The sequence below is a fragment of the Tenrec ecaudatus genome, chromosome 6 (genome assembly GCF_050624435.1).
Source record: "Tenrec ecaudatus isolate mTenEca1 chromosome 6, mTenEca1.hap1, whole genome shotgun sequence".
In the NCBI taxonomy this organism is placed as follows: Eukaryota; Metazoa; Chordata; class Mammalia; order Afrosoricida; family Tenrecidae; genus Tenrec; species Tenrec ecaudatus.
Window position 1 is genome coordinate 80,665,767 of NC_134535.1, and position 27,349 is coordinate 80,693,115.

The 27,349-nt window shown below is 45.9% G+C and overlaps 1 protein-coding gene across 3 annotated transcripts; it reads right to left on the bottom strand.

The window, feature by feature from the left end:
- On the bottom strand, positions 1 to 27,349 carry EIF4B (eukaryotic translation initiation factor 4B). Of its 3 annotated transcripts, none has more exons than XM_075551646.1 (15): positions 27,227 to 27,349; positions 17,508 to 17,645; positions 15,879 to 16,087; positions 13,209 to 13,325; positions 11,250 to 11,304; positions 10,554 to 10,688; positions 9,058 to 9,186; positions 8,785 to 8,958; positions 6,804 to 7,032; positions 4,942 to 5,039; positions 3,967 to 4,180; positions 3,496 to 3,551; positions 2,748 to 2,850; positions 2,451 to 2,523; positions 1 to 1,913 (listed from the first exon to the last, which is right to left on the bottom strand). In XM_075551646.1, the coding sequence occupies exons 1-15, from the start codon at positions 27,237 to 27,239 to the stop codon at positions 1,833 to 1,835; spliced, it is 1,824 nt and encodes a 607-aa protein (XP_075407761.1). In that variant the 5' UTR covers positions 27,240 to 27,349; the 3' UTR covers positions 1 to 1,832. The 3 variants fall into 3 exon arrangements, with proteins under 3 accessions (XP_075407761.1, XP_075407762.1, XP_075407760.1); XM_075551647.1 differs by having other exon boundaries at positions 1 to 1,910; positions 17,508 to 17,648; positions 27,227 to 27,344; XM_075551645.1 differs by having other exon boundaries at positions 17,508 to 17,648; positions 27,227 to 27,344.

Genomic DNA, 27,349 nt, shown 5'->3' on the forward strand with positions numbered 1-27,349 from the left:
TCCACTTTCAAGATCAGATTTATTCGGAGAAAACAAAAACCCCACAACCCAAAGGATGGGGATTTTACATCTCAAGATTATCTCCCAGGTATTAAGTCTACAGATTACAAATCATTTTCATAGAAGATATTTTGTACAAATTTTACATGTGTTCAGGAGCTGGACATCAATCCATCCCGGTTTCCGCTGTAACAGGAGGGCAGAGCAGTGGAATGGGAAAGTGCAGCTCTTTTGGACACAACTATTTGGAAGGAGTAGACAAGAGGATAAGCCCTACCATCTCATTCTCTGCGGCAAAGGGTTCAAAACAAAACCACCAACTTGCAACCCTGGGTATCTTTCTCTAAAAAGCCCAATTCCTAGTTAGCAGACAACCCGTGCCAGCTCAAAGTCCCTCACGTGGTAGAGCCTTGCTGTCCATCAGGTAAATGACTCATGTTCACTGCCGCAGCTAAGAAGCAAACGCCTACTCACGGCCAGGGCGCTTGCTTAGGTATGATGGGGGCAGAGCTTGCAAACAAGAAGCCAAAGTGTCACACCTCTGCAGACACCAGGGGAAGGACAGACACCACCTAGCAAGCTGATGCGTACTGAGTGAGGTGCACAAGAGCACATGGAGGCAGGCAGGCTACGAGAGAAGCCAAGACCCTGGTGAATAGTTCGCCATCATTTATCCCCTCAAGGGAAGCTCAAGAGAAAAAGACACAACAGAATACAAAACAAAATGAAAACACGCACGCACACACACTGGTCTATGCCACGTTATAAATCAAAATGTTTGTGTGGGATTATCAGTGGACAGAAGGAAATGTCTTAAAGGAAACTAACAAAAACCAAGATGCCCTGCTGAAGTGTCATTTATCTGTTCTCATTTACTCCCGGAAAGCACGAGTTCTAGTCGAGTTTTCTGACGCATTAAGGGGTACGGGTGCGCGCATGGGCGTGAGAGAAGAGAAAAGGAGCCAGTCGGTGGGTAGGAGAGTTCAAACACATTGAAGGGCCGGCTCACTGGAGGACAGTGGACAGCTCCCAGCAGCTGGCAGGCTGATGACCCTAACACCAAGATGACGGAAAGTTCAGACTTAAAGCTTCAGGGTTTTATAGAACATGAATGTATTTGAACTTTCAGGAAGGACCGTTTCAGAAAGGCAAAGCCAGGACACAAAAGACTAGGCAGCAATTCTCCCCATCATGTGTTGACTGGAAACACCTCCCTGAGGGTCTGGATTTCTTTTCCCCCTCATTTGATTTTCCCCACCCCCCGTCTCTCAGGAAGACCTGTCCTGTAGACTCCGGGAGGGGAGGGTGTTGTAACAATGAAGGAATCCCCCCTAGGCTGGCCCCAAGGACTAGCAGCCCCCAGAGCCTAAACCCACCTCAGAGACTATTTGAGCCCAACTTTCTAAAGGGAGAACATTTGAGCAGGGCATGTTTCAGAATTCACATCTGCCATAATAAGACAGGAGGAATTACAAGGTAGAACTCGTACACGCCTCCTTATTCCTGCCCAACCAGAATGCAGACATCAGTCCCAGTCCTACGGTCTCTGTGCAGGGAGACCCCTGGTACCACATAACACACAACTGGGCCCTGAAAGGCCGCAGCTCTCGCTCTCTGGCTACAGGGGCGATTCTCCACTTAGCTGAATACTTCAGAGGCTGCAGCAGCATGCAAAAGAATTTCATTTCATTTAAAATTAAGAACAGGGAAGAGAGGTCTTCAGGAGACGGCGCGTTTTATTGTGTGTGTGTGTGTGTGTGTGTGGGTAGAGGTTTGATTTGCCCCTCAGTGTCCTGGGTGGCGAGACGAGGAGGAAGCCCAGGATGCGAGGTCTACGCGGTGTCATCCTCCCCCTCAGTTTCCTCGTCACCGTCCACAGAGAGGGCAGCGTACTTGCTTGCAGAACTGAACTGCTGTAACAAGTGAGGGACAAAACAACACAGGCCTTGAATTCTCACCGCCAAACACACGCCAGCACAAAACCCCGACCATTTCCCACGGAAGCTTGCTGGGCTACAGACAGGCCTGTTCTCACTGTAGCCACTCCCGGGCCTACGTCAGGTCCTGCAGGCTCTGCTATAGAGTAAACATGGCAATGCAGCGAGGCACACGAACGCCTTGTTTACTCGTGCCGACTGAGCTACACAGTACAGTGCACACGAAGCCCGCGGAGGGCACCAGAGCATTACAACACGTGACAGAGCCAGGAAGCGAGCACATGCTGTCAACAGGCAGGATCAACACAAGTTTGCCGTAAACCTTCAGTTTGCCCAAACAAAACAGAGCGGAGGGTGGGAGCTGAGCTCGCAGGCGTGACGTCAAACCAACAGCACGGCCTTGCAGCCACTCTTGTTTGTTAGTCTCAAATGGGAAGGAGGCCAACTGCTGATCCTTCAAAAGCGGCAATTCAGCGCAAGTGGGCTGGGAGAAACGAAGCCGCGGACACTTACGGAGGCTGGATTTTCTTCGGCTTTCTTTGGCTCAGGTGCAGATCCGGAGTCTTGATCCTTTTTGCCATCTTTCCTGCAGAGGAGAGGACATGTGCTGACACCCGCCCACCTCTGAGGCACCCATTCAGCACCTCCGGTCGAAGGCCTTCGCCTAACTGGACATGCCATGATGCCGATGTCCAGAACTCTGCTGCTCTCACCGAGGGACTTTAGTTGTCAGGGAGGGATACGGCAGCACACAGACAATGCTTAATTATACAGACACCTGCACGTCACATCGGCAAACAGAAGACACACCTGTCCGACTCCTCCCGGTGCTCTCTGCTCCCTCCGTCGGCTGGGCCACGGCTCGAGCTCCCACTTTGGCCTCTTGGGAGACTCACCCCATCGACTTTTTCATCTGTACGAGAGAAAAATATACACCATCAAGTAAAAGATGCGCCCTTCCTTCTCCCGAAGCCAAAGAAATGTGTGTCCCTGTGTTCCCTGAAGGAAATGAGACACAGCCCAACTTGCCTAACACGTCCCTCCCAAGGCCTCTACATTACATACTGCCAAGCTACAGCTCCTGGAAAAGTCCCCGTGCTGGTACGTCATCATGAAAAGGCTGGAAATACGGGTCATGATGCTCTGGGACCTTGGCATGGCTGACAGTGACATTTCTAATCTGGACTGAGCCTGTTAATTTCCTTCACACACCCCTTTCCCCCCTCCCCTTTTCTGTCCCTTTCAAAGAAATGCTCTACCAGGAATGGGTGGGGCTAGAACTCCAAAAAGCTCACTCCTGCCCTCTGTTGGCAAGGAAAGGCAAAAACCACAGAACCGCAAACAAAACCCAAGCCCACTGCCAGGACATGGTGTCCGGTGCCTTCTCATGGAAAAGCGTGGGGGCTAAGGCTGGTGGCCTGTCAACCTTGATGGGAGTAGACAGCCTCATCTTTTTCCTGCGAGGGGATGCTGGGCTCGAATCATCAACTCTACCCAGACACACAGTCTCGACTGCTGTCATTTGATGTAGACTACATGCACGGGGGACAGGACTCACCTTTCCTTGCTGGTCCTTCTTCCGATGGTGGGACTGGAGCCACCTTCCCTCCAACACTAGAAGGAAATACATGCTCGTGCTCACCAGCTGTCTCAGGGAGGGGCCAGACAGGAAACCACCACCCTTTCCCAGGGCCGTCACCGCTTCCCGGGAGACACTCGCTCCCTTCTGGCAACATTAACATATTAGACACAACAAGGAGAGCAGTAACCTGAATGTCACATGGCAGGCTGGCATCGTTACTGTTTTACAGATGACCCTAAAAGCGACTCAAGCCCAACTGCCAGCCTTGAGAGACGAGGCGAGGCGAACTGGACCTGGCTTTGATTGATGGTGCTTCCAGTATGTGCTGCAGATTCCCCCATCGTGGCTCATTTCAAGCTACCAAGTGATTTTAGCCAGCCAAGTAAACTCCACAATGTCACTCTCCTACAGGAATGTTCTACCTGACCCCATAGTGCGCACACCCACCTTGTCGGGGACTGCTGCTCGGTGTCTGAGCTCGGAGACCGAGCAGGAGGGTTTGCACTTCGCTTCACCCAGGCATTCTCCTTTGGCGGAGGGGCCGGCATGACTTTTAGAGGCTGATCTAGTTTGGGAGGCTTGGAAGTTGGAGAGTGACAGTCTTCCTCCTTACTGAATGCTTCATTTTCCAGAGACTTTTCACTCTCTCTCCTTCGAGTGTCTGTGAAGTCAAGGTGGGGAGGGGGAGGGAAAGAGTTCATTGTACAAAAGCATCTCAACAGGCGTCCCACCAGAAGGAACTGGTCCACATGCTATCAGTATCCACAAACAAAGAATCTAATAGAGAGAAGTACCTCCAACCCTGTGGTTTTCACATAGGATTTATGAAGAGGAAATGCACGGAGACAGACAGACAGACAGACACACACACACACACACACACACACACACACACACACACACACAGAGACAACGACAGTATGTATCTGAAAAGGTGGTACACCGTTCTTGGCTATGAGGAGCTATCTTCTATTTTGGAATTTCAGCCTCTCTACATTTTTAAGTGTTAAAGCACTGTCTTGGAGAATCGCATGTGCACATGTGCGAGCAGGCACGTATCATGAAGTCCCAACTCAAGTAAGCCAGAGCTCAAAACATACATACAGGCATGCATGTGTGCACACAACATAAAACAAGACAGTCAAACCACATGCACATTTCTATACCACAACACAAACACCAAACACTTAACTAATTTTTAAAGGAGCATAAAACTTGGGTGTTTAATTAGATTCTTTTTACATTTCTAAAAGTGCAAGCTCTAATACAAAAACAGGCAAACAAAATCAACCAACCGTCCTAGTACTTTCTAGCTACAAAGACGCATCATCACATCCAGTCATACACACGTTGCCCCACAGAGCCTCCAGATAGGTTATGGGGAAGTGGCAATGCCTAACGCCCACCCTGATTTGTACTTACTTCTGCCAGAAGTGGCCGAGGTCCCGGTCTGTGATGACTCACTTCCTGTCCTGGACCTTTCCCGTTCCTGAGTTTCTTCACTTCTCCAGCTGGGGTGTCTGTAGATTTAACAAAACACAGTACACTCGATCTTTAGCTTGATGAAACCCACCCTGGACCCATGCCGACCTTTTAAGAAACATCATTTATCAATCTTTCTTTTAATTGTTAGGGGCTCATACAACTCTTATCACAATCCATACAGACATCCATTGTGTAAAGCACATTTGCACATTCATTGCCCTCATCATTCTCAAAACATTTGCTTTTCACTTAAGCCTCTGGCACCAGCTCATTTTTCCCTCTCCCTCCCCTACTCCCATATATCAGTATCTAACCACACTTGCATAATCTATGGGTATGTGTGTATAAAACCAGATTTATTGCTGTTGAGTAGACTCAGAGAGTCCCTGGAAGGACCCTTTATGTTTAAATGGATACAGTCAGTCCCATTTCAGGAATTCCATTTCCTTTTAATTTCACTGTAAGAACTATTCTAGCCTAACTTCTGAGAAAGTCAAGACGATTTTGATTATACCCCTTAGCCAAGTACTCTTTGTTAGACTCCTAAGTGACTCAAAGAGCAATGGGCCTTTTACTCTGTTAAATCCATCTCTTTACAAGAAACTTTGTAATGCTTTGTTATCCTGAGATAGGTGGTAAATTAACACAAACAAACAAAACAAAGAAACCCAAACAGCTGCTGCTGAGTGAATTCTGACCCATGCTATGTCTGAGTAGTATTTTCCCCCAAACAATTTTTTTTTATTCTGCAGTTATCTATTTACTTTTTTTTGGTTTGTTTTTTTAATTTTAACAATTTATTGGGGCTCATACAATTCTTATCACAGTTCATACATATACATACATCAATTGTATAAAGCACATCTGTACAGTCTTTGCCCTAATCATTTTTTTCTCTTTTCTTTTTTTACATTTTATTAGGGACTCATACAACTCTTATCACCATCCATACATATACATACATCAATTGTATAAAGCACGTCCATACATTCCCTGCCCCAATCATTCTCAAGGCACCTGCTCTCCACCCAAGCCCCCCGCATCAGGTCCTCTTTTTTTCCCCTTCCCTCCCCTTCCCCCACTCCCTCATGTGCCCCTGGTAATTTATACCTCGTTATTTTGTCCTATCTTGCCCTACCTGGAGTCCCCCCTCACCCCCAAACAATTTTATTGGCATATAATTCATGCATCATGCCATTCAGTGGCTTAAATATACTTAAAAAAGTTGTCCAATAACCACAATTAATTTAAGAATATTTTCTGCATGCGCACACCTGCGATTATTAGCTCCCTATAACCCCAACTTCGCAGAGCTTTCAATGGCGTAGTGCTGGTAATCTTTGGGTGGACTTGAACCTCCAACCTTCTGATTAACAGCCATGTCCCTCAATCCTGTGCCCCACCCTTAATTCACTAAAGAGCAGTGGGTTTGGCTATGGCTTTTATTATACTTGCTGCAACTGGATCCCACTCATGTTACCATGGAGTTATTGGCAAAATTCTTAAATTCATAGTCTATCACTACTAAACACTGTCTTAAGGCTAAAGCAGCCAAAAAACACAACTTACAAAAACAAAGGACTACACCTGTAGGTTCTGATTATAAAGTATTGCCACCAACCTCTGCTTGCAGTAGGCTCATTGACCACATCTTCACTGGGTAACTATTCCATTCATTGTAGATGGCCCAAATCCCCAATCCTCTAAACTCTAGCCCTTGGCACCCAATAACTCCCCACGTGCTGAGGGTGCGCCACTGCCACTCAGCACTCTCGAGCCCAGAGGGATAGACGCCCTACCTCTCCCGAGGCCGCCGTTCTAGTTTGGGCTCGTCCAGCTGCCGCTGCAACTTCTCCTGCTCCTTCTGCAGCCGCTCCTCCACTTCGCGCTCTCGAGCAGCCGTGTCCACAGGCTTGGCTCCTCCAAAGATGGAAGCTGCTCGGCTGGACTGGGAGGTGCTAGCGGAGGAATCATCTTCCTTAGGAGCGCTCCGAGGCTTTAGATTCAGTTTGGGTCTTTGGGGGGGACCTAAGTTAAATGAAACTCTAAGTAATAGTTTTCCAAGTCACCAGAAACTGATGGCCAACAGCCAGGGTCCCACAGCTAGCGAATGAACTGCGATCTGGAACTAGGTTTGTGGCCTGGCCGATTGAGCAGAGGGTGAAACGGGAGGCCAACGGAGGTCAGTGAAGAAACCTTCACACAGATGGCCCGACCCAGGGGCGGTCGTGGGGGTGTTGTGGAGAACCCAGCATGGCTTCAGTCTGCTGCACACAGGGCTGCTGTGTGCCAAGAACAAGCCGAGGCAGCCAGCGCCACAAAACGGCCTTTCCCCTAGCACATCTACGACAAAGACAAGCAATGTCTGACTGCCTCTGACCGCAACGACAGGTCAAGAGCATCTTGCAAACAAACAAACGAAACCACCTGGTGTGGAACCTTTAGTAACTTAACACGAGCTAGTAATGATACAACAGGGTACACCCCACACGAGTCTCTAATTTCTGAATCGTGACTAATTCTAAGGGCATCTGCTTTCTTTCGTAGTCTAAGTTGCCCGAAAGCCTCAAGATAAACATGAAGTTTGAAGAAATACAATGTTTTAATATCATAAACAACCCAGACATTGAAAATTCCCTACGTCCACATACACCTTGACGAGTTTCCCTCTCAGCACCACTCTATGGAGTTGGGGGTCATCAATCCCACGACAAGTCTTTACAGATCACTACGTAACTATGGATTTGCATACAAGGAATATATTTTGCAGAACCAGGTTTTACATTTTCTCAAGGGTTTCAAGCTAGCAGCTTGTACACAGCTTCAAAGAGACCCTTTAAACCGGTAGGACTCTGCAAAGTAGCCAGGACCTCCACTTTTAGGGGACACAGCACTCCAGTAATCCCTATTACCAATGTGCCTGCTGACTCCCACCATGGTGGCACACCAAGACATGCTTTCCTTTTGGGAGGTCCTTTCATTTATCCACTTAATGTAAACAATTTACAGAGAGAGACAGACCAGACTTAGGCACTAAACCCACTATTAAGGCCAGTTAGGGGAGCCAAACCCACGAGCTGTTTGGTTGCGCACAGGCAGCCTCAGCAGCTGCTCTCCCGTCTGTCGGTTATCCGACGCACAACTCTTAGCCACTTCTCTCCCTCTTCCCTCCCGTTCCTGGTAACCACCACAAACTTTAAACGCTATAGAAAAATAAAAACAAATTTATAAATAAAGCTATTTGGTTAAATCCTATCACAGGAACATTGCGTTACATCATTTAGTTCCTATTCACAAAGGAGCCCAATTGAGGGAGTGAAAAACACACCATGAAGTCCTAGAACACAGATTCATGCACATGAGCACACCCAGCCGGCCAGCGGTGCGGGGTAAATGCAGTCCGTGGCTGCTTACAATGCACACGGGCGACTGGGGCGACAGCATGGGAACCAGCAGCCCCGGCTTTTGTGTATTGAATCCGGCCTCCCGCCCTTCACTTGAAAAGGGGCTGTTTTAAGTGTTAAAGGCACCACAGCTGAAAATGAGCGCATGCCCAATGCCCCTTCCTCCTTTGTTTAGTCAGTCAACGTTCACGAGAAAACCAAGGTGCTAAGGTAGCCAGGAGAAGCACCGGGCTTTGCTTTAGTCCCATGTTGTCCCTCCTTAGTCAATGCTGTTCTGCTATGCCCCACCGTCTCCTTCAGTCGTAATACAACAGTTTGTGTCCACACGAGGCCTCCTCAGAGGTCTGCTCCATCACCAAGCCAAAGAGATGGTTACCTCGGTCATCACGCCGATACTCCTCTCGAGAGTAGTCATCCCGGGAGCCCCACGACCGGTCGTCCCGTCTCTCATAGCGGTCCTCGTAGCGGTCCCCACCTCCTCGGTAGTCGTCATCCCTTCGGTATCCACTACCAAATGCTCTTCTGCCACTGCCTACCCTGGAGTCGTAGCCTGTGAACACAGCCCCAGTTGCACCCTTCAAACTGGAGAGGAAAAGCCAAAAGGGGGTCTTGGGAGAAAGGCACGTAACTAGTTGTGTTTTAGAATTACCTCTCTCATAGTCTCTGCTACCTCGGTCGTCGTATCGATCCCGCCCCCCATATCGATCCATATCCCTGCGTGGGCCGTCACGGTAGCCGTCACGAAACCGGTCGGACGAATCATAACGGTCCCGGTACTCTAGAGGGGAAAACAAGGACAGGTAAGAAAGCCCACCGTGCACTAGATGAACTTGATTTCTATCTCCACTCTGCTCCAGCTTTGATTGTGAGCATTCAGAACATTCAGCACATGAAAACGTACAAACCACAAATCTGAATCACCATGCACCGTTGCTGACGGGTGCCACTGAGCCAGTTTCACCTCATAGCACCCCAGACACCAAGCAGAACCGCCCCCTCGATAGGGTTTTCTAGAACACAGTCATTCTGTGGGGTGGCTGTGCGGGTTTCCAATGGCCAGCCTCAGGTAGCAACTGTGTGCTGACTCAGTGAGCCGTGAGGGCTTCCCAGAAATACATACATGCCCATTGGAACAACCCACTTTCTAAGAATCTAGCCCCAGGAAATAACTAGGCGCCAAACAAAGAATTCTCATGTAGGAATGCTCCCTGGAATGCTATCCCTAACAATAAAACTGTGGAGTATACAAGAAGCTACAGATCAATCTGTCTCTAACATGGGCCAGCTACATTAAAACAAACACACCTTACAATCACTTAGCGGGCTACTTATTAGATGTACAAGACAAACATATGGGGACGACGTCTTTTAAAATAACGATTTCATTATATAAATGACACTATTGTCTATGTCACTAGAAATGTATTCTCTGGCATGTAATGTCTACAGTGTAAAGGACGTGCTCCTGTTATACACAAAAGAGAATCTAGCAGATCACAAACACCCAAACCCAGTCATCCAGTGAATTGGAAACACACTTTAAGTTTCTGGAAAGGGACATGAACTCTGTGTACATGTCTCTAATCGCTCAGACAACACACATCCTTAGTTTGCTGTGACTGGACAGTTAGCCAGGAAGCAAATATTTGCTGACATTTTACAGTTATTAAAGAGGCTTCCAAAAAGGTGTCTCTGACATGCCCAGAAAACAAAGATTAACCTCTTGGCATACAGTAGGACCTGTCAAAGCTGGAACTTTTCCATGGTGGGAATCTGTCAGAAGGAAAAGTGTTTCCCACTCGTGACAGTGATAGAAAAGTAGTGATAGCAACCTGCCACAGGTGACCCTGTAGCCCAGGAGCTCACACACCTGGCAGCTCTGGAAACCCACCATGCAGCTTCACGCTCGCTTGCAATCAATGTAAGCTTCCAGGGGAGAAAGGTGTCCTTCTGACTCAGAAAAAAGGGGGGAAGAAGGGACCCTAGGTCCAATCTTTTGCCTTTTCTTTTAAGAGTTATTTCTGAGTCCATTATCCTTATTTTAAGTCATTACCAAATCACTATAGCTTCACATCTATTGCTCTGACCTCTGTTTTTACTGTTACATTTGCTAAGCGTGAGAAATAGACTTCATAACGAACTTACTGTCTCCAAAGCTGTCGTCACCTCTCCTGGACGGGTAGTCGTCAAAGCTGTCCGTGGTGGGACGGGCCCTCCAGTCTGTGTCGGTTTTGTCAGAATCCCGATTTCTATCTCGGCCAAAAGAACGATCATCCCTGTCTGCATATTAAAACAGTAACAACAACAAAGCCCAAAGCAAACAAATTAGCTCACATGGTTTCTTTTTTTGCTTTTTATGGTTTTTTTTTTTGGGGGGGGGGCCTCTCATTAAAAACAACAACACAAAACCCACCACTGTCAATTCAGATTCACAGGGGCCCACACAAGAGCTCTACCCCACTGGCTTTCTGGGGCTCTGGCTTAACAGAAGCAGAGTGCTACAGCTTTCTCTCACGGAGCAGTGGGTAGGCTCCAAAAAAACCACCATCGGCCTGCAGTCCTGGACCAGCCTTTCACGGTTACACTGTGGGGCACAATCCTTTGTTGGGGAGTGGCAGCTATTCTGTGGGGTGTTTTGCAGCATCTACGGATTCGATCCACCAGATACAATAGCACTCCCCTCGCCCTTCACTATGACAGCCAAAACTGTCCTTTGATGAAAACCACCGCTCTAGAGGCAGGGCTTCCACTGTCCACCTTTATTAAAAACGTCTAAGGACATCCCTACTTGGTTACCCTAGGATTACAGCAAAAACAGGACATTTCAACCAGTGTCCTTACCTTTATCCTGTGCTTGATCAGCAACATCCACTCGAATTCTCCTGTTACCTAGAGACTGAGAGCATAGGACCATATTAACCAACCTTTCGCCCCATTATGCACAAATCCCATGAGTGACCTTGAACGTCTGGGCATAGCAGAAGCACTGGGGGAAGGAAAATAAAGGAAAAACACTGTAATCTAGCTAACACGCCTACCCATTAGCTAAAGAATCCTTTAAAAAGGCTTAAAAATGGAAGTAACTCCTTAGGTTGGGCTTATAGGATACTAAATTAGGGTCAACCATCTTACTGTTTTATAAAACCAAGTTTCATAAAATAACTATCCACAACATTGTGTCAAGTGTAATAAAAACAAGTCCCAGTGAAGGTCCCTTATAGACAAGGATGGTCAGATTTGTCGCATGTCCCTTGACATGTGCACGGGGGACCCAGTGCCTGGAGGAGGACACCGTGCTCGGAGAAGCAGAGGGTCACTGAGAGAGAGGACGCCCCTTTACAAGCGGATTGACACGGCTCCAACAACAGGCTGCGTCAGTCAGCAAGGGATGCGCGGGGGGTACAGGACTGGGCAGGGCTTCAATCTGCTGTACTAACAACGACTATGCACGAGGCAAAGTTGTACACAGCATGGTCTCTAGTCAAAGAACTAGAGGAATGTTGTGTTTCGCCGGTGCTATACTGCACCGTGGCTGGCTCATCCCTTCCTTGTGACCCTTCTGTGAGGGCGATGTCCAATTGTCTACAGGTAGGTGTAGGGTCTCCATTCTGACCCCCTTGTCCACATAGAAATGGTTGTTTGTTTTGGGTCTTCTGATACCTGATCCCATGGACACCTCATGATCACATGGATTGGTGTGCTTCTTCCATGTGGGTTTTGTTACTTCCCAGCTAGATGGCTGCTTGTGTAACTTCAAGTCTTTAAGACCCCAGATGTTATATCTTGTAATAGCTGGGCACCATCAGCTTTCTTCACATCAGTTTATACACCCGTTGTGTTTAGCGATCATGTTGGGAAGGTGAGCATCACAGAACGCCAGGTTATTAGAACAAAGTGTTTTTGTGTTGAGGGAGTACTTGAGTGGAGACCCAGTGTCCGTCTGCTACCTTAATACTTAACCTATAAATATATGTAGACTTATATTCCTATCATTGTATATTAATATATTTACATGGATACATGCCTATGTTTATACCTCTATGATTGTCTTTTGCCCCCTAGTTCTTTCCTCTATTTCTTTTTACTTTCCTCCTGTTCTACTATCACGTATAGCCTTCATTTGGCTTTCTTCTTGGCTACATATTCAATAATTTTTCAGCAGATGAAAACTTTTCTTTTTGCCTGGGTCAGGTTCTGTCTGAGGGGTGGGGGCTATGAGACGTGCAGCCAGGCTGTGCATAAAGGAACGCGTGTTAGTGACTCTGCTAAATGACTTGGTGTGCTGAGTCTCTGCCACAGGTTTTCCCGGGAGCACCTCCCCTAAAGCATCAGGGTTTCTGAAACTCAAAAGTGAGCTATGATTTGCTGGAGGTTGGGTGCAAGTGATGGAATAAAAACAAAAACAACAGTCAGATTAGAAAATGCAAGTTTCATCCTCTTCTATGCTCGAAAAGGCTTCCTGAAATCAATGATTAGCCAGGAGTGAGGCGCACTCAAGTGTCCTGCACGGAGGGCCGAGATGGAGCGACGGGCTGCTGGGGCACAGCAGTAAAGGCTAGGGCCGCAGAGAGAGACAGCAGTCAGCATAGCCCAGAAGAGGCACTGCTGACAAAAAGACTCTATCCTTAGTGTGTTTGTTTTAAGTCAAGACTCGTGGTAACTTGTTAATTTCCTCAATAAACACCATGATTGTGAAACACCCGCCTCCCCCCCAAAAACCCAGGCTTTTATGAGTTGAGCTTATGTGGGTCTTTTAAAGAGAAGTACAGACCCACTTCAGCACGCACTGGAGCTCTTTACCTCTTCGTTGAGGCTCAGGGCGCTGAGCAGGGAGTCCAGGTCCTCAAACTCGGCATAGCCAAAACCTTTTAATCTCTCTGGATTGCTGGGTTCCCGAGGTAAGCGCACAGCACTGATCTGGAAGAAACACAAAATATTTGATAAACCACCCTGTTCACTTCTTTGTTACACTGTGCACAAAATGCATTTCCCTGAATACATATGTCCTGGTTGTCTTCCAGGGGAAATCAATAAAGGGAGAACCATTTGAGCACACGCCACTTATGCCCTTCCAATGTGGAACCCTATGGATTTAGCCTTAGGACACAGGTGACGCTTTCTACTCTTGTAAAGAGTCAAGTCTCGGAAATCCACCATCGCGTTTCCCTTCAGTTAAGAGCAACTGTCCATTCCCTAATTACTTTAGTGACCTCTTCACTTATTTATCTTTTTAGCTGGCTTTAATATATTTCCAATTCTCATCTCTCAAAAATTAAAGCTTTTTGGCCCAAGTTTCCTGGGCAGTTCATTTCTCAAACAATTTATATATCTGAGGAACTTTACCACGGTTGCTGCTGGGTGCATATTTCAAGTGATAGAACTACCCCACAGGATTTGTGTGTGTGTGTGTGTGTTAATCTTTGAGCAGATCACCAGCAGGCCTGTCCTGTGGCATCAGTGGATGGGATTGAACTACCAACCTTTAAGCCAAGTAAGTGCTGAGCCCTTCGGCACCACAGTCTATTTATTAACAGCTGGGGTGAATCCAACATTGGCCCCCACCACACTCCCAACACCCACAAAATTCTGAGGTGGCAAACCAAGAATTCTCACGTGTGTGAAGTGGGGAAAATTCACACTAATCAGGTTTTAATTTGAAGTCAACATGTGTTTTGTAACAAAGTTTGCACTTTTCCCTGGAGTCTTTTCACACCACATTCCCTGGTACTCTTCTTTAATTCTTCATCATCTACAAACCAACAGGTTTGCAATCTCCATTTGGAATTTCAAGTCTCCCTGCCCCACACTCCTATTTTCTTTCCTTTTTAACATTTTTCATGTGTTTTCTTTTCTTGTTTGACTTCATTTCTTCAACACCTTGCATATTAAGTTAATCTTCTGAATCACTGATTTGATACTTTATTCTGGCTTCCAAGATACAAGGTTTATTATAACCCAAAGACTCACAGCTATCAAGTTGATTCTGACTCACATGGACCCTAGAGGACAGGGTGGATCTGCCCTTGTGGGTTTCAGAGACTGTAACCCTTCATGGAGTTGTAAAAGGAGCAAGAAAAAAAAATTTTTTTTAAAGGGAGCTAGCCTTAGCAGCCAACCAGTTCTACAACAGGTGAACCATCGAAACAGGCCAAAGGTTAGTCAACGTTGTATGTAAAAAGCCACAAGAGTGAACTAAAACACAGGCCACCCTTGTGGCTGTATTCAAGGTTTATACAGAGATTTACAGGCAGTAGTCAAAATAGCCAATCAGAAATGTAGATGACAAAAACTGGTGGTCCACGCAGAGAACATGATCTAGGGTACAAGGCTTACAAATTTGTTGGGCCAACTGCCCTGTTTTCAGGAAACATATTACTTAGCACCCCCCTGGCAACTAAACATTTTTGTACTATAGCGCACAGCCCAGGGTAGTGCAGGACTCTGCTTTCCTAGGGGTGTTATGGGAGAAAGTGGAGTTAGTCTCCGAAGTCCGTAGGGGCAGCTCCGTCCCACCCGTCCTGCAGGAAGGATCACTATGAGCCGGCATCCCCTGGTGACAGTATTTTGGGATCACCCCAGCACCCCAGTCGGTAGTATCAGCCACCTTGGAACAAAGATCTCAAGAATCAAAAAACACGGGGAGAGTAAAAATCAAAGCCGATTCTTGGGGGAAGGGTACTTTTAAGCATCTCATCAGTGGTAAAGACCCCAGAAAAAACCACAACAGAATTGGAAGCAGGTTTATTGCTTTTGTTCTCTGGTTTCCTAAGTACTTTTTAATGAAAGTTAGGCAAAGGGAGCATCTGAACACCTCTATATTCACTTTCCTTAACATCTTTTGCCATCTTGGAAACCAGTTTCCAAATAGTCTGCCTCGGGCAGAATAAACACTGTGAATATCCTCCTGTAGGCCACTAAGCTCTCAGCAAGCACTCCAGTTAACAAACATACAAAGAATCAAGCAATTTAGACACAAGTTTGAGTATCCGTAGCAAAACAGTTAAGTTCAAAGAAATCGTCTTTCCATTTTTGGACAGTTAGGCATCTTCACCTTTATTGGGGAAGGGGGGATATTTACTTCTTACCCCCCCCCCCAATGGTCTTACTGGGCGCTAATACAGGAATCATATCAATTGCATCACGCAGTGCTGCACAGTTGCTACCACAGTTTCAAAGCACTCTTTTCCTTCTTGAACTCCCTGACACCAGCTCCTCCACCTTCAAATTGCTTTATGAGAAGACTTAATAGTTTTCCAAGAGATCCTCTCTGTAACAAGAAGCTATTTAACTCATGCTAAAAAGGCCCACTGGTGTAGGTCAATTACATTCTCAAAGGCCCGAAATGCCACGGACCCACGAACACATTTCTTCCAAATGCAGTCACAACCCGAGTCTGTTCCCCACAGCACTCCCGAGACAGCCACTACCCCTCCGCCACCGTCCAGTTCATGGCCAAACTTTTACACTTACATTCAGTCCTCTGAAGAATTCCTTAATTGACTCTTCTGTCACATCGTAGGGCAGATTCCCTAGAAAAGCAGTGTAGGGAGGCGATTTGGGAAGACGGCTCCGGTCGATATTGGGTTCCCGAGCAGCCCGTGGAGCAGTGGGCAGGATGGAACGGTCAATCGGAGGGGCCCTATATGCGTCGTCGTCATTACTGTGCCAAGTGGTGGAAACTAGGATAGAAAGCAGATACAGGAGATCAGAAGAAACCTTCACACCAGCACCAACAGCACAGGACTCCGTGCTACTTGTCAAGTATTAAAACAAATAGGGCAATTTAAAAGAAAAAATGCTTCTGGACTGTTAATAGTCTAGCAATGTAGTCATGTCTTGTTTTTTAATTATTTCAAAGTCTTTAACGGCTCAGGCTTTTGTTGAAAGAATTAAATAATGTTAACTGCCACTACTAATTATGTGTCAGGTACTTTATAAGTTATGACTCAACCCGGCCACCTCTAATGTATTTAACCATCACTGACAACTAACTCAAATTCCTACCTTTAGGCTAGATAAGTATTTTTGTAAAGGTTTCTCTGTGCCACCCCCACCAAACAACCCCATTCACAGCAGTGCACATCAATGTACAATTCAAATATCAACAGGATTATAGGAAATATTTATTTTCATTATGAACAATAGGTCACAAAAGTAAAAAGCATTCTTCAGAATGCAATAAAAGCTTTTACTAAAAAATGATTGCAGTAAGGTTTCGGTCATACGAGCTAATTACAAAGAATGGCTCCTGTCTGGTTCCCTGCTCCCTGAAGGCACAGAATGTGTCCAAATGACACTCCAGGGGCCCCTCTGGGTCCCCACGTGAATGACTACCCTGCCTTCTCTTCCTCAGACCACTGTGGTCTGACTAGGTGCTTGCTAGGACAGACGACTCCTCAGCTCTAGGACACTTCACTTGGAGGCTGTACCGCCACAGATCCTTCTGTGGAAAGGACACACAATTTTAGGCCAGGAAGGAATTTTTAAAAAGATACTCTCCACTGAATCATACATGTAAAAGTTGTGGAATTGGAGACCATTTTTTGGATATATATATATTTTTGCCACAATTAGAAAAAAATATGATCATGCCAGTAACAATGAGTACAAGGTAAAATATGTTCTAGAATTGAACGTGGTGATAATTATACAACATGTGGATGCAGTGCTAATAAAACTGTGAAGAGAAATGTGAGAAAAGCCTGCTACTAAGTCAAGGGCTAGAATCACTAAAAGTTCTTGTTAATAACTTGGGACCCAATCAAGTCTTCTAACATAAACTTGAGACCAAGTCTGACTACAGACCCACACAGACCCTTTCTCCAAAACCCAACCCCACCCATTGCCCCCGAGTCTGCCTCACAGCAACCCGAGGAGAAACTGAGCACTGCTTCCGGGGTGCCAAGACTTTACCAGAAGAGCAGCCATGGCCCTCTGAATGACAACCAATCCCCAACACGGGCTGTCTCCACCCTATGACACATGAACAGTCAATGTGCACCTTGAGGAAAACCCATTTTAAGTGATTTGCAAGTTACTAATGAAATAGATTTTATCTAGAAGATAATGATGGGGAAAAAAAAAAAGGAAACAAAGTACCATCTCCTTCCAGGTCATCTGTCTCATCAGCCCAGCTGACTGGCTTGGGGACATAGGTGCTTCCTCCACCGCTCCCCCCGTCCTCAGCCAGGAAGTCCGTGAGGGAGATTGTCTTCCCCTTCTTGTTCTTCTTTTTTGCTGCTTTCAAAGGCAAAAGAACCATTATTTACCAATACTTGGGCATTTACAGAATTGTACAACAAAATAAGTGCTGAAGGCAAAAAGCCCAAAAAACAAAACACCCACAAGAATCAGATGAAGTAATACTACGCAGCGATCACTCAGAGAATATATGCTATAAAGGCAAAAAAGAACCCCACAGTGAGTTAGTTACAGGAAACAAGCCGCCCCTTGACTCGGGTGAGGACAGCCTTTCATTTCTTACTATAATCATTCATGATTTTTGAAAGGATTAATTCAGCAACTACTTTTGTAAGACTACATTTGCTGCTCCTGGGACACAAGAATAAATAAAACAAAACCCCCTGTGTACCACTTCCAAAGACTCATACACCTTAGAGCAGGGGCCTCAAACTTTTTAAACAGGGGTCAGTTCACTGTCCCTCAGACCCGTTGGAGGGCTGGACTATAGTTTAAAAAAAACCAAAGCTATGAACATATTCCTATGCACACCGCACATATCTTATTTTGAAGTAAAAAAAACGGGGCACAAAGCCCCGGCGGGCCGGATCACTGTCCTTGGCGGGCCGCAGTTTGAGGACGCCTGCCTTTAGAGTTTATTGCCCTTCCAGTAAAATATGGTCTTCTCTTTAAAAACTCATTTTATTGGGGCTCCTACAACTCTCACCGCAACCCACACACCCATCCACTGTGTCGAGCACATTTGTACATCTCTTGCCATCATCATTCTCAAAACATTTGCTTTCTACTTGAGCCCTTGGGATCAGCTTGTCATTTTTCCCCCTCGCTCCTTCGTGTAGTATTCTCTATTGTAATATTCTCTGTAGGATGAGCTATACTAGAGGAAAATACAAGAAAACTCTCACAACCAACACATTTAAATGTTTTTTTCCTGATTAGTCCTCAGAACTCTTTCTGGGTCTCAGGAACCTTAGGGAACACAAGGCACAAGGTCAACAGGCATAAAGTCATCCAACTCTTGGTCTCTTCCTGTCTGGAGGAAAGCAAAGTGATGGAAGTGGACAACAAGCAGAAACAATCAGTCTAAAGGACGAATGGACCATGCACACATCGGTCTCGTTCACCTTGAGACCAGAAGAACGAGAATGGTGCCCCAGTGCTACCTCTACCAAGAGCTACGGAAAGAACCACATTCGAAGGACAGTAGGCAAATAACTTAAAACCCTAAGCCTACAGCCACCATTTAAACTCAACCCAGAATCCAATTTAGGTCTATAAGGGAATCCTGGGGCACTAGATCGCAAGGCAGTGATGAGCAAGCGTGCCACTGAAGACTAAGGCACATCCTACCCACGCCATGGTACTTGCTTCCTTTTTCCTTTGGAATGTTATCAGTTTATTTTTTACATTTTTTATCGACACCGAATCTATATTTAACACAACTCAATAGTTGTACAATCACCAGCATCGATGTTAGAACATTTTCTCCCCATGATTAAATTGCCTTGAGTTGTGTAATCACAATTAGTTCTAGTATTCCCTCCCTTCAATGCTTATCCCCAAATCCCCTCAAGCTTATCTCCAGCCCCTGGCAGCCCTTGTCTCAGCTATCTCCATGCATCCTTTCATTCTGTGCCCAATGTTCAATGGCCTCGTGTGTGTGTGTGTGTTGGACAGTGGGTAAGAACACAGAACTGATGCATCGGAATGATGACATCTGTAAAGGGCATCGAAAGTACCACAAACGAACTAACCTGCTTGGGAAGAAAAGTACAACTAGAACAGTGCTGAGACCCCAGTCTGTGTATGTTCGCAAGAGATCAGGCCTGGAAAAGGACACCAGGCCTGCCAGAGTGGAGGGTCAGCAACAAAAGGGGAGGACAGCCCTCACGGAGGTAGATGGACTGACACACTGACTAACGTAGCTTCGAGGGAGAGGATGCGGATGGTGTAGGGCCTCGCAATGTTTGGGGCTGTGTGTGCACAGGGTCACAATGTGTTGGGTGAGACTTAAAGGCATCCAAGGAAGGAACAACAACAAAAGGGAATAATCAACCATTTGTGATTACCCAAGGACAAGGTCAGAAGGCTCAGGGAAGGAGGAGCAATGGCGCCAGGAAACAACAGAAAGGAAGTGGAATAAGTGATGCTATAGTGAGGGGATGGCAATGAACGAGACAAAATAAAATGCCATCACCAATGTAAACCTGATGATTTGTCACTAAATTCATAAAAGGTTAATGCGAGGTACTGTTATTTCAATGTTCAAGGCAGGTGAACGTGTAATAATACAGATAAAAGATGGTTTTGGGAATGTAACGTTTCCATATATCTTTCAAGTGAGAACCTTAATTTTGCTCCAAAATATCATTTATGATCAAGTCATATTTAATCTATTTACAGCTTTGAAATAAAACTATTTAAATGTCAGGCCTATAGCAGCAATGGCATTGCGGCCTAGGTCATATGCAAAAGTCTAGGGCAGTGGTTCTCCACCTGTGGTTCCACCCTTTTTTACCTTTTTTTTAACAGGGGTGGCCTGATTCATAACAGTAGCAAAATTACAATTATGAAGTAGCAACGAAAATAATTTTATGGTTGGAGGGTCAACACAACATGAGGAATTGAGGCATTAGGAAGGATGAGAACCACTGGTCTAGGGGAAATGTTAAGCTAACCAACACAAATTTGAACAAGACTAAGTGAGAAAGTGTCAGCACAGGCTACTGAGTTTGTTCCACACCCTCTCAGCAGAGGGGATAAAACACATCAGCTATCGCCTCATGGGGCTTAACTGATTATCACCAGCTAATAGGAAACTATCAGCCTGCTGTCATTGGTAGCCAGCCCATACAATGAGGTCAAGTTCATCAAAAGAACACTCTGGTCTAAGATTTAGGTTTTCATCAACTTTATAGATTAGGGTTTCAACTTTTTACCTTTGACTATTTGAAAAAGATTAAGCCATCTTTCTCTCCTGTACCATCCCTCAACCAGGGTAAAATCTTCAGGGAGAAAAATAGAAACTTATGTTTCTTAAAATCCAACAGCAACATTGATTCCATCAGAATCTAAGCAGCAGCTCGAATGAGTGGCCCTTAAAGTGTAAGACCACAATCCAGAGGGCGCCAATGTCTGCAGCAGCCTTGCTGTTATCTAAGCCTCCCTGCCCTTTGCTCCAACATCCAGCCCTGACCATGGCGTAGTTTCCACAGTGCTGCCCCCTCCATTATAAGTAAACATTTGTTTAGTGCTCCAGGGCGTTTGGATGTCCCGCCACAATGATTAAACTGGTTTAGCCTCAATTTCTTTAAATCTTATGGGAATTGGTCAAAAAGCTAATTCACCATCTCATGGATTAAACGAACCCACCCACAAGTCCCAGAAATTAATTAAACTTCTGCCTGCTGCCTTAATTATTAGTTGTTATCAAGTTGATTCCACTTCATGGTAACCCATGTGTGCACAGAACCGCTTCCAAGGGTTTTCAGGGAACAGCAAACACTTCTATACCAGCCACCTGTTAAGCTCTTTCCATTCAGGTATGTGTTGCTTTGTGAGACAGCATTTATGCCCGTGGCCCCCAAAGATTACTACCTTTAAAAAAAGACAAGCAGCCCTGTTTGTTTTCTCCTAACCCACTCTTGCAGCACTGGAGCAGGAACAGGATAAAGCTGACTGGAGACCAGGGTTGGGGGTGGCAGGGCCCAGGGTTCTTCTGGGGCTCTTGTTCCACCCCCACCTGATTCCTCTCAGCTCCCATCATCCATCCAGCCACCACCACTGCCAGTTCTTCCAGAGGGCAAATAACAGCAGTTTGTACAAGGTTCCCACACATCCTGTTTCACAGAATGTATTGTGGATAGACTTCCCAAATATCCAAGCCCCCGACCATAGAATTATTTCCAATTCATGGTGACCCTTTACAACAGTTTCTGAGACTGTTAACTCTATGGGAGCAGAATACCAGTATCTTTCTGCCGAGGACTGGCTGATGAATGGATTCGAGTAGCTGAAGTTGTGGTTAAGCAGTTGAACACGCAACCCACTGCACCATCGGGGCTCCTCTACCTGTACTTACATAGGTTAAACCAGAGCTCTTTTTAAAGCTAAGCTATTTCTCCAAGCATTGTCTGGAAGTCTTAGAGAGAAAACTTTTGTGGCCTTCTTAATGATGCATGTAAAAATAATTATCAGTCTCTAAGCTAGGATTTCTCCACTTCAGCACAAAGGATATTTTAGGTAGAGTAAGTTTGTTGTTAAATGCTGTCTCATGCATTTTAGAGTGTGCATCTGTAAGACAAGTAAAATGCCCCCCCATCTCCTTGAGTTTTTGAGCACAAAGTGCCATCCTTTCCCCTTGCGGAGTAGCTGCTGGGTTCGAACTGCTGACCGTTTCCAGCCAATAGCTCAACTCACCGTTTTACCTACTGTCCACCCTTTTTTTCCTCTCTAAGTGGCACCAGGATTGGACATATCTTTACTTGTCAAAAACGAGGACTCGCACAAAATTTCATCAAGGTATCTTCCAACACTTCATATGCATGTGAAAACCAGACACAAATAAGATCAGAGATGATGCACTTGAAGCAGAGTACCGAAATCATCACAGACTGTCAGAGAACAAACAAGTAGGTCTTGGAGAAGTAGTCAGAACGTTCCTCGGAAGAGAGGCGTCTCAGGAAAAGGACTTGGGGTACAGCAGGGTCAGCAGGGAGCAGAGATGATCTTGGTGAGATGTAGTGACACAGAGGCTGCAACCTAACAATTGTTGAGCTTGGGCAGGACCAGGTCTTGCGGGCACATAGGGTCTCTGAATGGACTTGACCAACAGCATCATCTCTGGCCTCCTATCCTCTTCTTGATGTGACAACCAAAATGTCTTCAGATATTGCCAAATGTCCCTTAGAGGTTAAGAGTCAAGGTTATCCCTAGTAGAGAACCACTGTTTTAAATGTCATTTTCAGCCAATAAATAAAAGGAAATGCCTATCTAAACCATGGTAACAGGAAAGCAACAGCAATAAACAGTGGCACAGTTGGCGAAGTGGTGGTCCAAGCTCATCAGCTGTTCTGAGAGAGAGAGAGAGAGAGAGAGAGAGAGAGAGAGAGAGAGAGAGAGAGAGAGGAGGCTATCTGCTCTGGCCAAGTCTCAGAGCTCGGAAACCCACGAGAGCTAGAATCTGCTTGGTGGCAGGGGAAGCACATGTACAGAATATGCTTCCTCAGTTCTTCAGTATCAGGGCACCTCCTGATACTCCTCTAACAGAAACACTAATCGACAGGCTGTGAGATGATACAATCCATAGACTAGATCAACTTTTGGAATAGTTTAATAGTAAGTCATCAAAAACTGTTATCATAAACCAGCAGAGCAAATGTTGAGAAGTGGCATTACAGCCACACAAAAAGGACAATCCAAATATCTACCTGCTGATGAACAAATAAAATGTGGTATATTCACAGAGGTTATCAAAACACTAAGTGCAGTGATTTATCTTACAATATAATGATCCTGGAAATGCACTAAATAAAAAAGGTTAATTACTAATGTCCAAAAACCAAATTCATTGCCATTGAGTCAATGCTGACTCACTGCTACCCTATTGGACAGGGTAGAATTGCCCATGTTTAAGTGTTGAGATGCTAACTCATATATATGCGTTTTTGTTAGCAGTTAAAAAAAATACTACTTTGCTTTGTGTTATAAATGGAGGATCAAGCAAGAACTTTTCTTAAGGTGGGGGTTATAGCCACTTTATTACGAGTTTAATCTTGAGGCCAAGGCTTTTTGAGATGCTAACTCTTGACGGGAGTAGTAAGTCCTTTCTCCCTTGGAGATGCTCCTGGTTTCAAACTACTGACCTTGCAGTTAGCAGCTCAACACATAACCCCTACACTACTAGGCTCTTTCCCCCAATGTCCAAAAACCCAAATTCACTGCCTGGAGTCAATGCTGACTCATAGTGACCCCCTGTGGGTTTCCAAGACTGTAATGGTTTAAGGGTGAGATAGCCCAGTCTGTCTCCTACAGAGCTGCTGGTGGTTTTGAACAGTCAACTACGTGGATAGCACCCCAACTTGTAACCACTGCGCTACCAGAGCTCCTTCCAAAGTCCAGAATAGGCAAATCCATAGAGCCAGAGTCCAATCGTGGTCACCAGGAGCGGGGAAGGAGGAAATGGAAAGTGACTGCCAACATGCCTGGGACATCTACTTGATTTGATTAAAAGAATGTTATCAAATAGTGAAGTTTTTGGAGAATGAAACGGCTTAAAAACTACGTTATCCCCAATGCTCCACAAACTTTTCGCAGCTCCCCAATAGTATACACATTGATGCGACCCACCCAAATACTAGTGGACCTCAAACTGTACAGCGCCTACAAGACTGCCCCACAACGATGCACTATCAAGTTAAGATGCTTTCCATCTTTCCTGCACTATGCAGTTTAGTGCAAGAGAATAAAGACTTAGGTCAAGATTTAGAAACTCAGCTCCTGTGCTCACATAACCTCCCACATGCCCAACTTCTTCGTCGACAATTTAAAGAAAACACGATACTGCATGTTTGCCAAGGACAAGGTCTCTGTAGGTTTCCAGGACTAAATGTTTATAAGATCAGAAAGCTTCATCTTCCTAAGATGGTAGTTTCAAAAGGATGATGGACAGGAAATCAAGGGCTCCTTTATCTCTGCGGAGACACTAAGGGAAGGCCTGGTTGCTTAGGGGGCTACCCACTGGGCGGCTGAGCACACCTGCAGCAGCTCTGCAGGAGGAAAGCGAGGCACTCTCCTCCAGTTGACACTGCAGTGAAGATTCAGACTGGGAAGCTCACAGGGACTGTGCTGCCCTACAGGGCTCAGAGTTGGAATCCACCCAATGACAGTGAGCTTTTATTACTAAGGAACGGAACCTGTTTGTGTACTCACAAATGCAGACATGCACTCAATTAAAAACAAGTATCTGGGTCTTGATATATTCCGATGTTATTTTCATCCCGCAATCATGAAAAGATAATGGTTAAATCCTAAGTATAATAGGGCTTTTTATCGCAAGGCACTCTTTATAGGTATTACCCAGAAACAATGTTTTACTCTTACTCTGCTCTCTACATTTGGCTTAGAATTTCCCTAAGTTTTAGTCTTCTGACTCTAGGGGATACTACTTGGTTAACTACATGTTAATGAAGGTATCAGGTACACTATAATTAATCAACGGGAAGATCAGCACCATTTGAAAACAATCATTAGGAACACCACCTTTCCCGGTAAAAACGCCACTTTCAATAGCATTTTGAAGTGCTAGGTAAATAAATGACTCATGCATAGGTACAGTTCCCAATTTTACAGCATTTTAGCTGTAAGGAGAGTCTTCACCCGAATCAAGCACTTTCTCTTCTACAGTAAAGGAAAGCAGATAAACTATGTCCATTTTATAGATGCCATAACTGACTCAAGAAGTAAAAGAACTAGAACAAAGTAGGGTGTATTCTTAAGCCAACTAAGGAATGAAAGTGAACTGGTTCAAGGGATCAAACTCCCTAGAAATCCAAGATTTTCCCAGGGAATAAAGACCTGGGGTATGTTCTGTTCTTGGAGGTCAATGATGGGTCATACTGGACACTGCTATCGCTGCAAAGAATCTCCAGCCTTAAAAGAGGCCTATAAAATTGTATCACGTATTTCCACAAAGTGAACAAGATCTATTTTCAACCAGACAGTAGGTACCACCAGGAAACATACTGAAAAGTGGTTTAGTCTCATAGGCACAGCCACATCTATAAATGCTGACCCATCCAACAGTCAACGAGTGCAAAAATTTATAAAGGCAAAAAGAAATCTGGTAACGCTAAAATTTCTCCAGGGCATACTGTCAGTTGTATTCTTGAGCAGAACTCAGCAGTGTCCCTAGTCAAGAGGACATGATCGAACACATCTCTTCAACCAGTGTGAATTTCACATAACATGGTGTAGGATCAAAGACATAAGCTAGATAATTGCTAACGTGCTCTCCCGCTAATTTTGCATAAAAGTACAGATATGAATACAGATTCAATTCTTTCAGTAAGTCATGAGACTGAACACAATAAGCATGCAACAGATGTAGGAATTTACTAGTTCACAGGAGGAAAACATGTACAATCTCAGAGCATCTTAAGAGTGTCGATGAGGCAGCACGCCAACCAAGATCCTCCCAACTAAGCAACGGAAAAGAGCAGGCAAGGGGGTGACAGATTTTGTTCTTGCTCCACCCATCTGTAAGCAGAGTGACCTTGCACAAATAATTTCATGTTCCTCAGCTAAGGAACGTTGCCATTTATCTATACTTCTTCACAGGATTAGAGGCAACATATAATAAAATGTTGGACCAACTTTCAAAGCCTATAGTGAAGAATTCAATGAAAGGTACTATGTTCATAAGCACCCCAAACACTGGACACACCCTTAACTTTCTTTGTAAGAGGAACGATAAATCCCTAGAGAGAAGACATAGCAAGGGCTCCATAAACTTTAAAAAGACTATATTCCCTCCCAAACAAAAATTAATGTTACAAGATACTGCAGTTTACTGCGGCTTCCCTTTAAGTCCATTAAAAGGATTTGCAAGGTAATGAAATTCCCTTGAAAAGCAAACCAATTTCTGACCACTAATTAAAGTATATTAACTGTATCCCTAGCAGTTACATATTTATAAGAGGGAGAGGAGGTAAGTTTGGTCCCTAAGAGCAGGGGCCCGACGGTGCTCACAGATATCTCCACGCCTTGCAACAGGGCATAACGTTTCCACTCGGTGAAAACGTGATGGAACAAGAAAAAAATCCTAGAGGGAAATCTAGGTTCCCACCCCTACTTCCTTTCCCAACACGTGGGCGCACCACACTGGGCTCCCCACCCCCACCTAACTGCAGGGGCTTCAACTTCCCATCCAAACGCATGCACACTTTGAACAGAAAGCCCGGGTCACACGCATTCTAAGGGTAAAGGTACAGAAAGTGGGAGGACTTAAAAGGGGGCAATAGAAGCACGTAAAATCATGCCATCTGGGCACTCGCGCGTGCTTCCAAGGCGCGCCGTCTCCACTACCCTGGTCCCTCCTACCGCGCACGCGCACCGCAACCTTACCCCCCCTCCCGCCCCTCCACTGACACGCGCTCGCGTTCTAACTGTCCCCCCTTTATTCCCCTGCCCCCACTCCAGAACGCAACGGCCTCGCGCCTCGGAGACCAGGTCTAGCGTGCTCCCATCCGCGCGCCAACCGCCTTCCTTCCTCCACGCCTTCACACGGGGTCAGTGGATCAGGTCCATGAGGTCTCGCGCCTCCCGCAGGTCTTTCTGTGCTTCCTCCTCACGCCAACTCGTCAGGTCCACCTTTACCCTCCACTCCAGCCTCGCGCAGATGGGGTGAGAAGGCCGTGAGGGGGAGGGGAAGGGCACCTTCCCCTCCCCCCTAAACATCCCGGGGCAACAACCTAAAATGGCCAAGCCGCCAGCCTGCCGCAGCCCCCAACTCTAAGGGAAACGGTGCCGCCCGCTCCCCGACTCCAGGTAATCACTGGATCAGGTTGGTAGGGTGGTTTCGGAGCCCGGTTCGTCGCCGCGCTCGGCCACTCACTCACCTGAGGCCGCCATGTTGGGAGAGGGAGAGAGAACGCAAAGGACCCGGATGAGGCAGTCACGTGATTATAGCGGGCGCGTCCGGCTGGAAGACGCGGGGCGGGGAGGGCGGGAGGGCGGCCGGA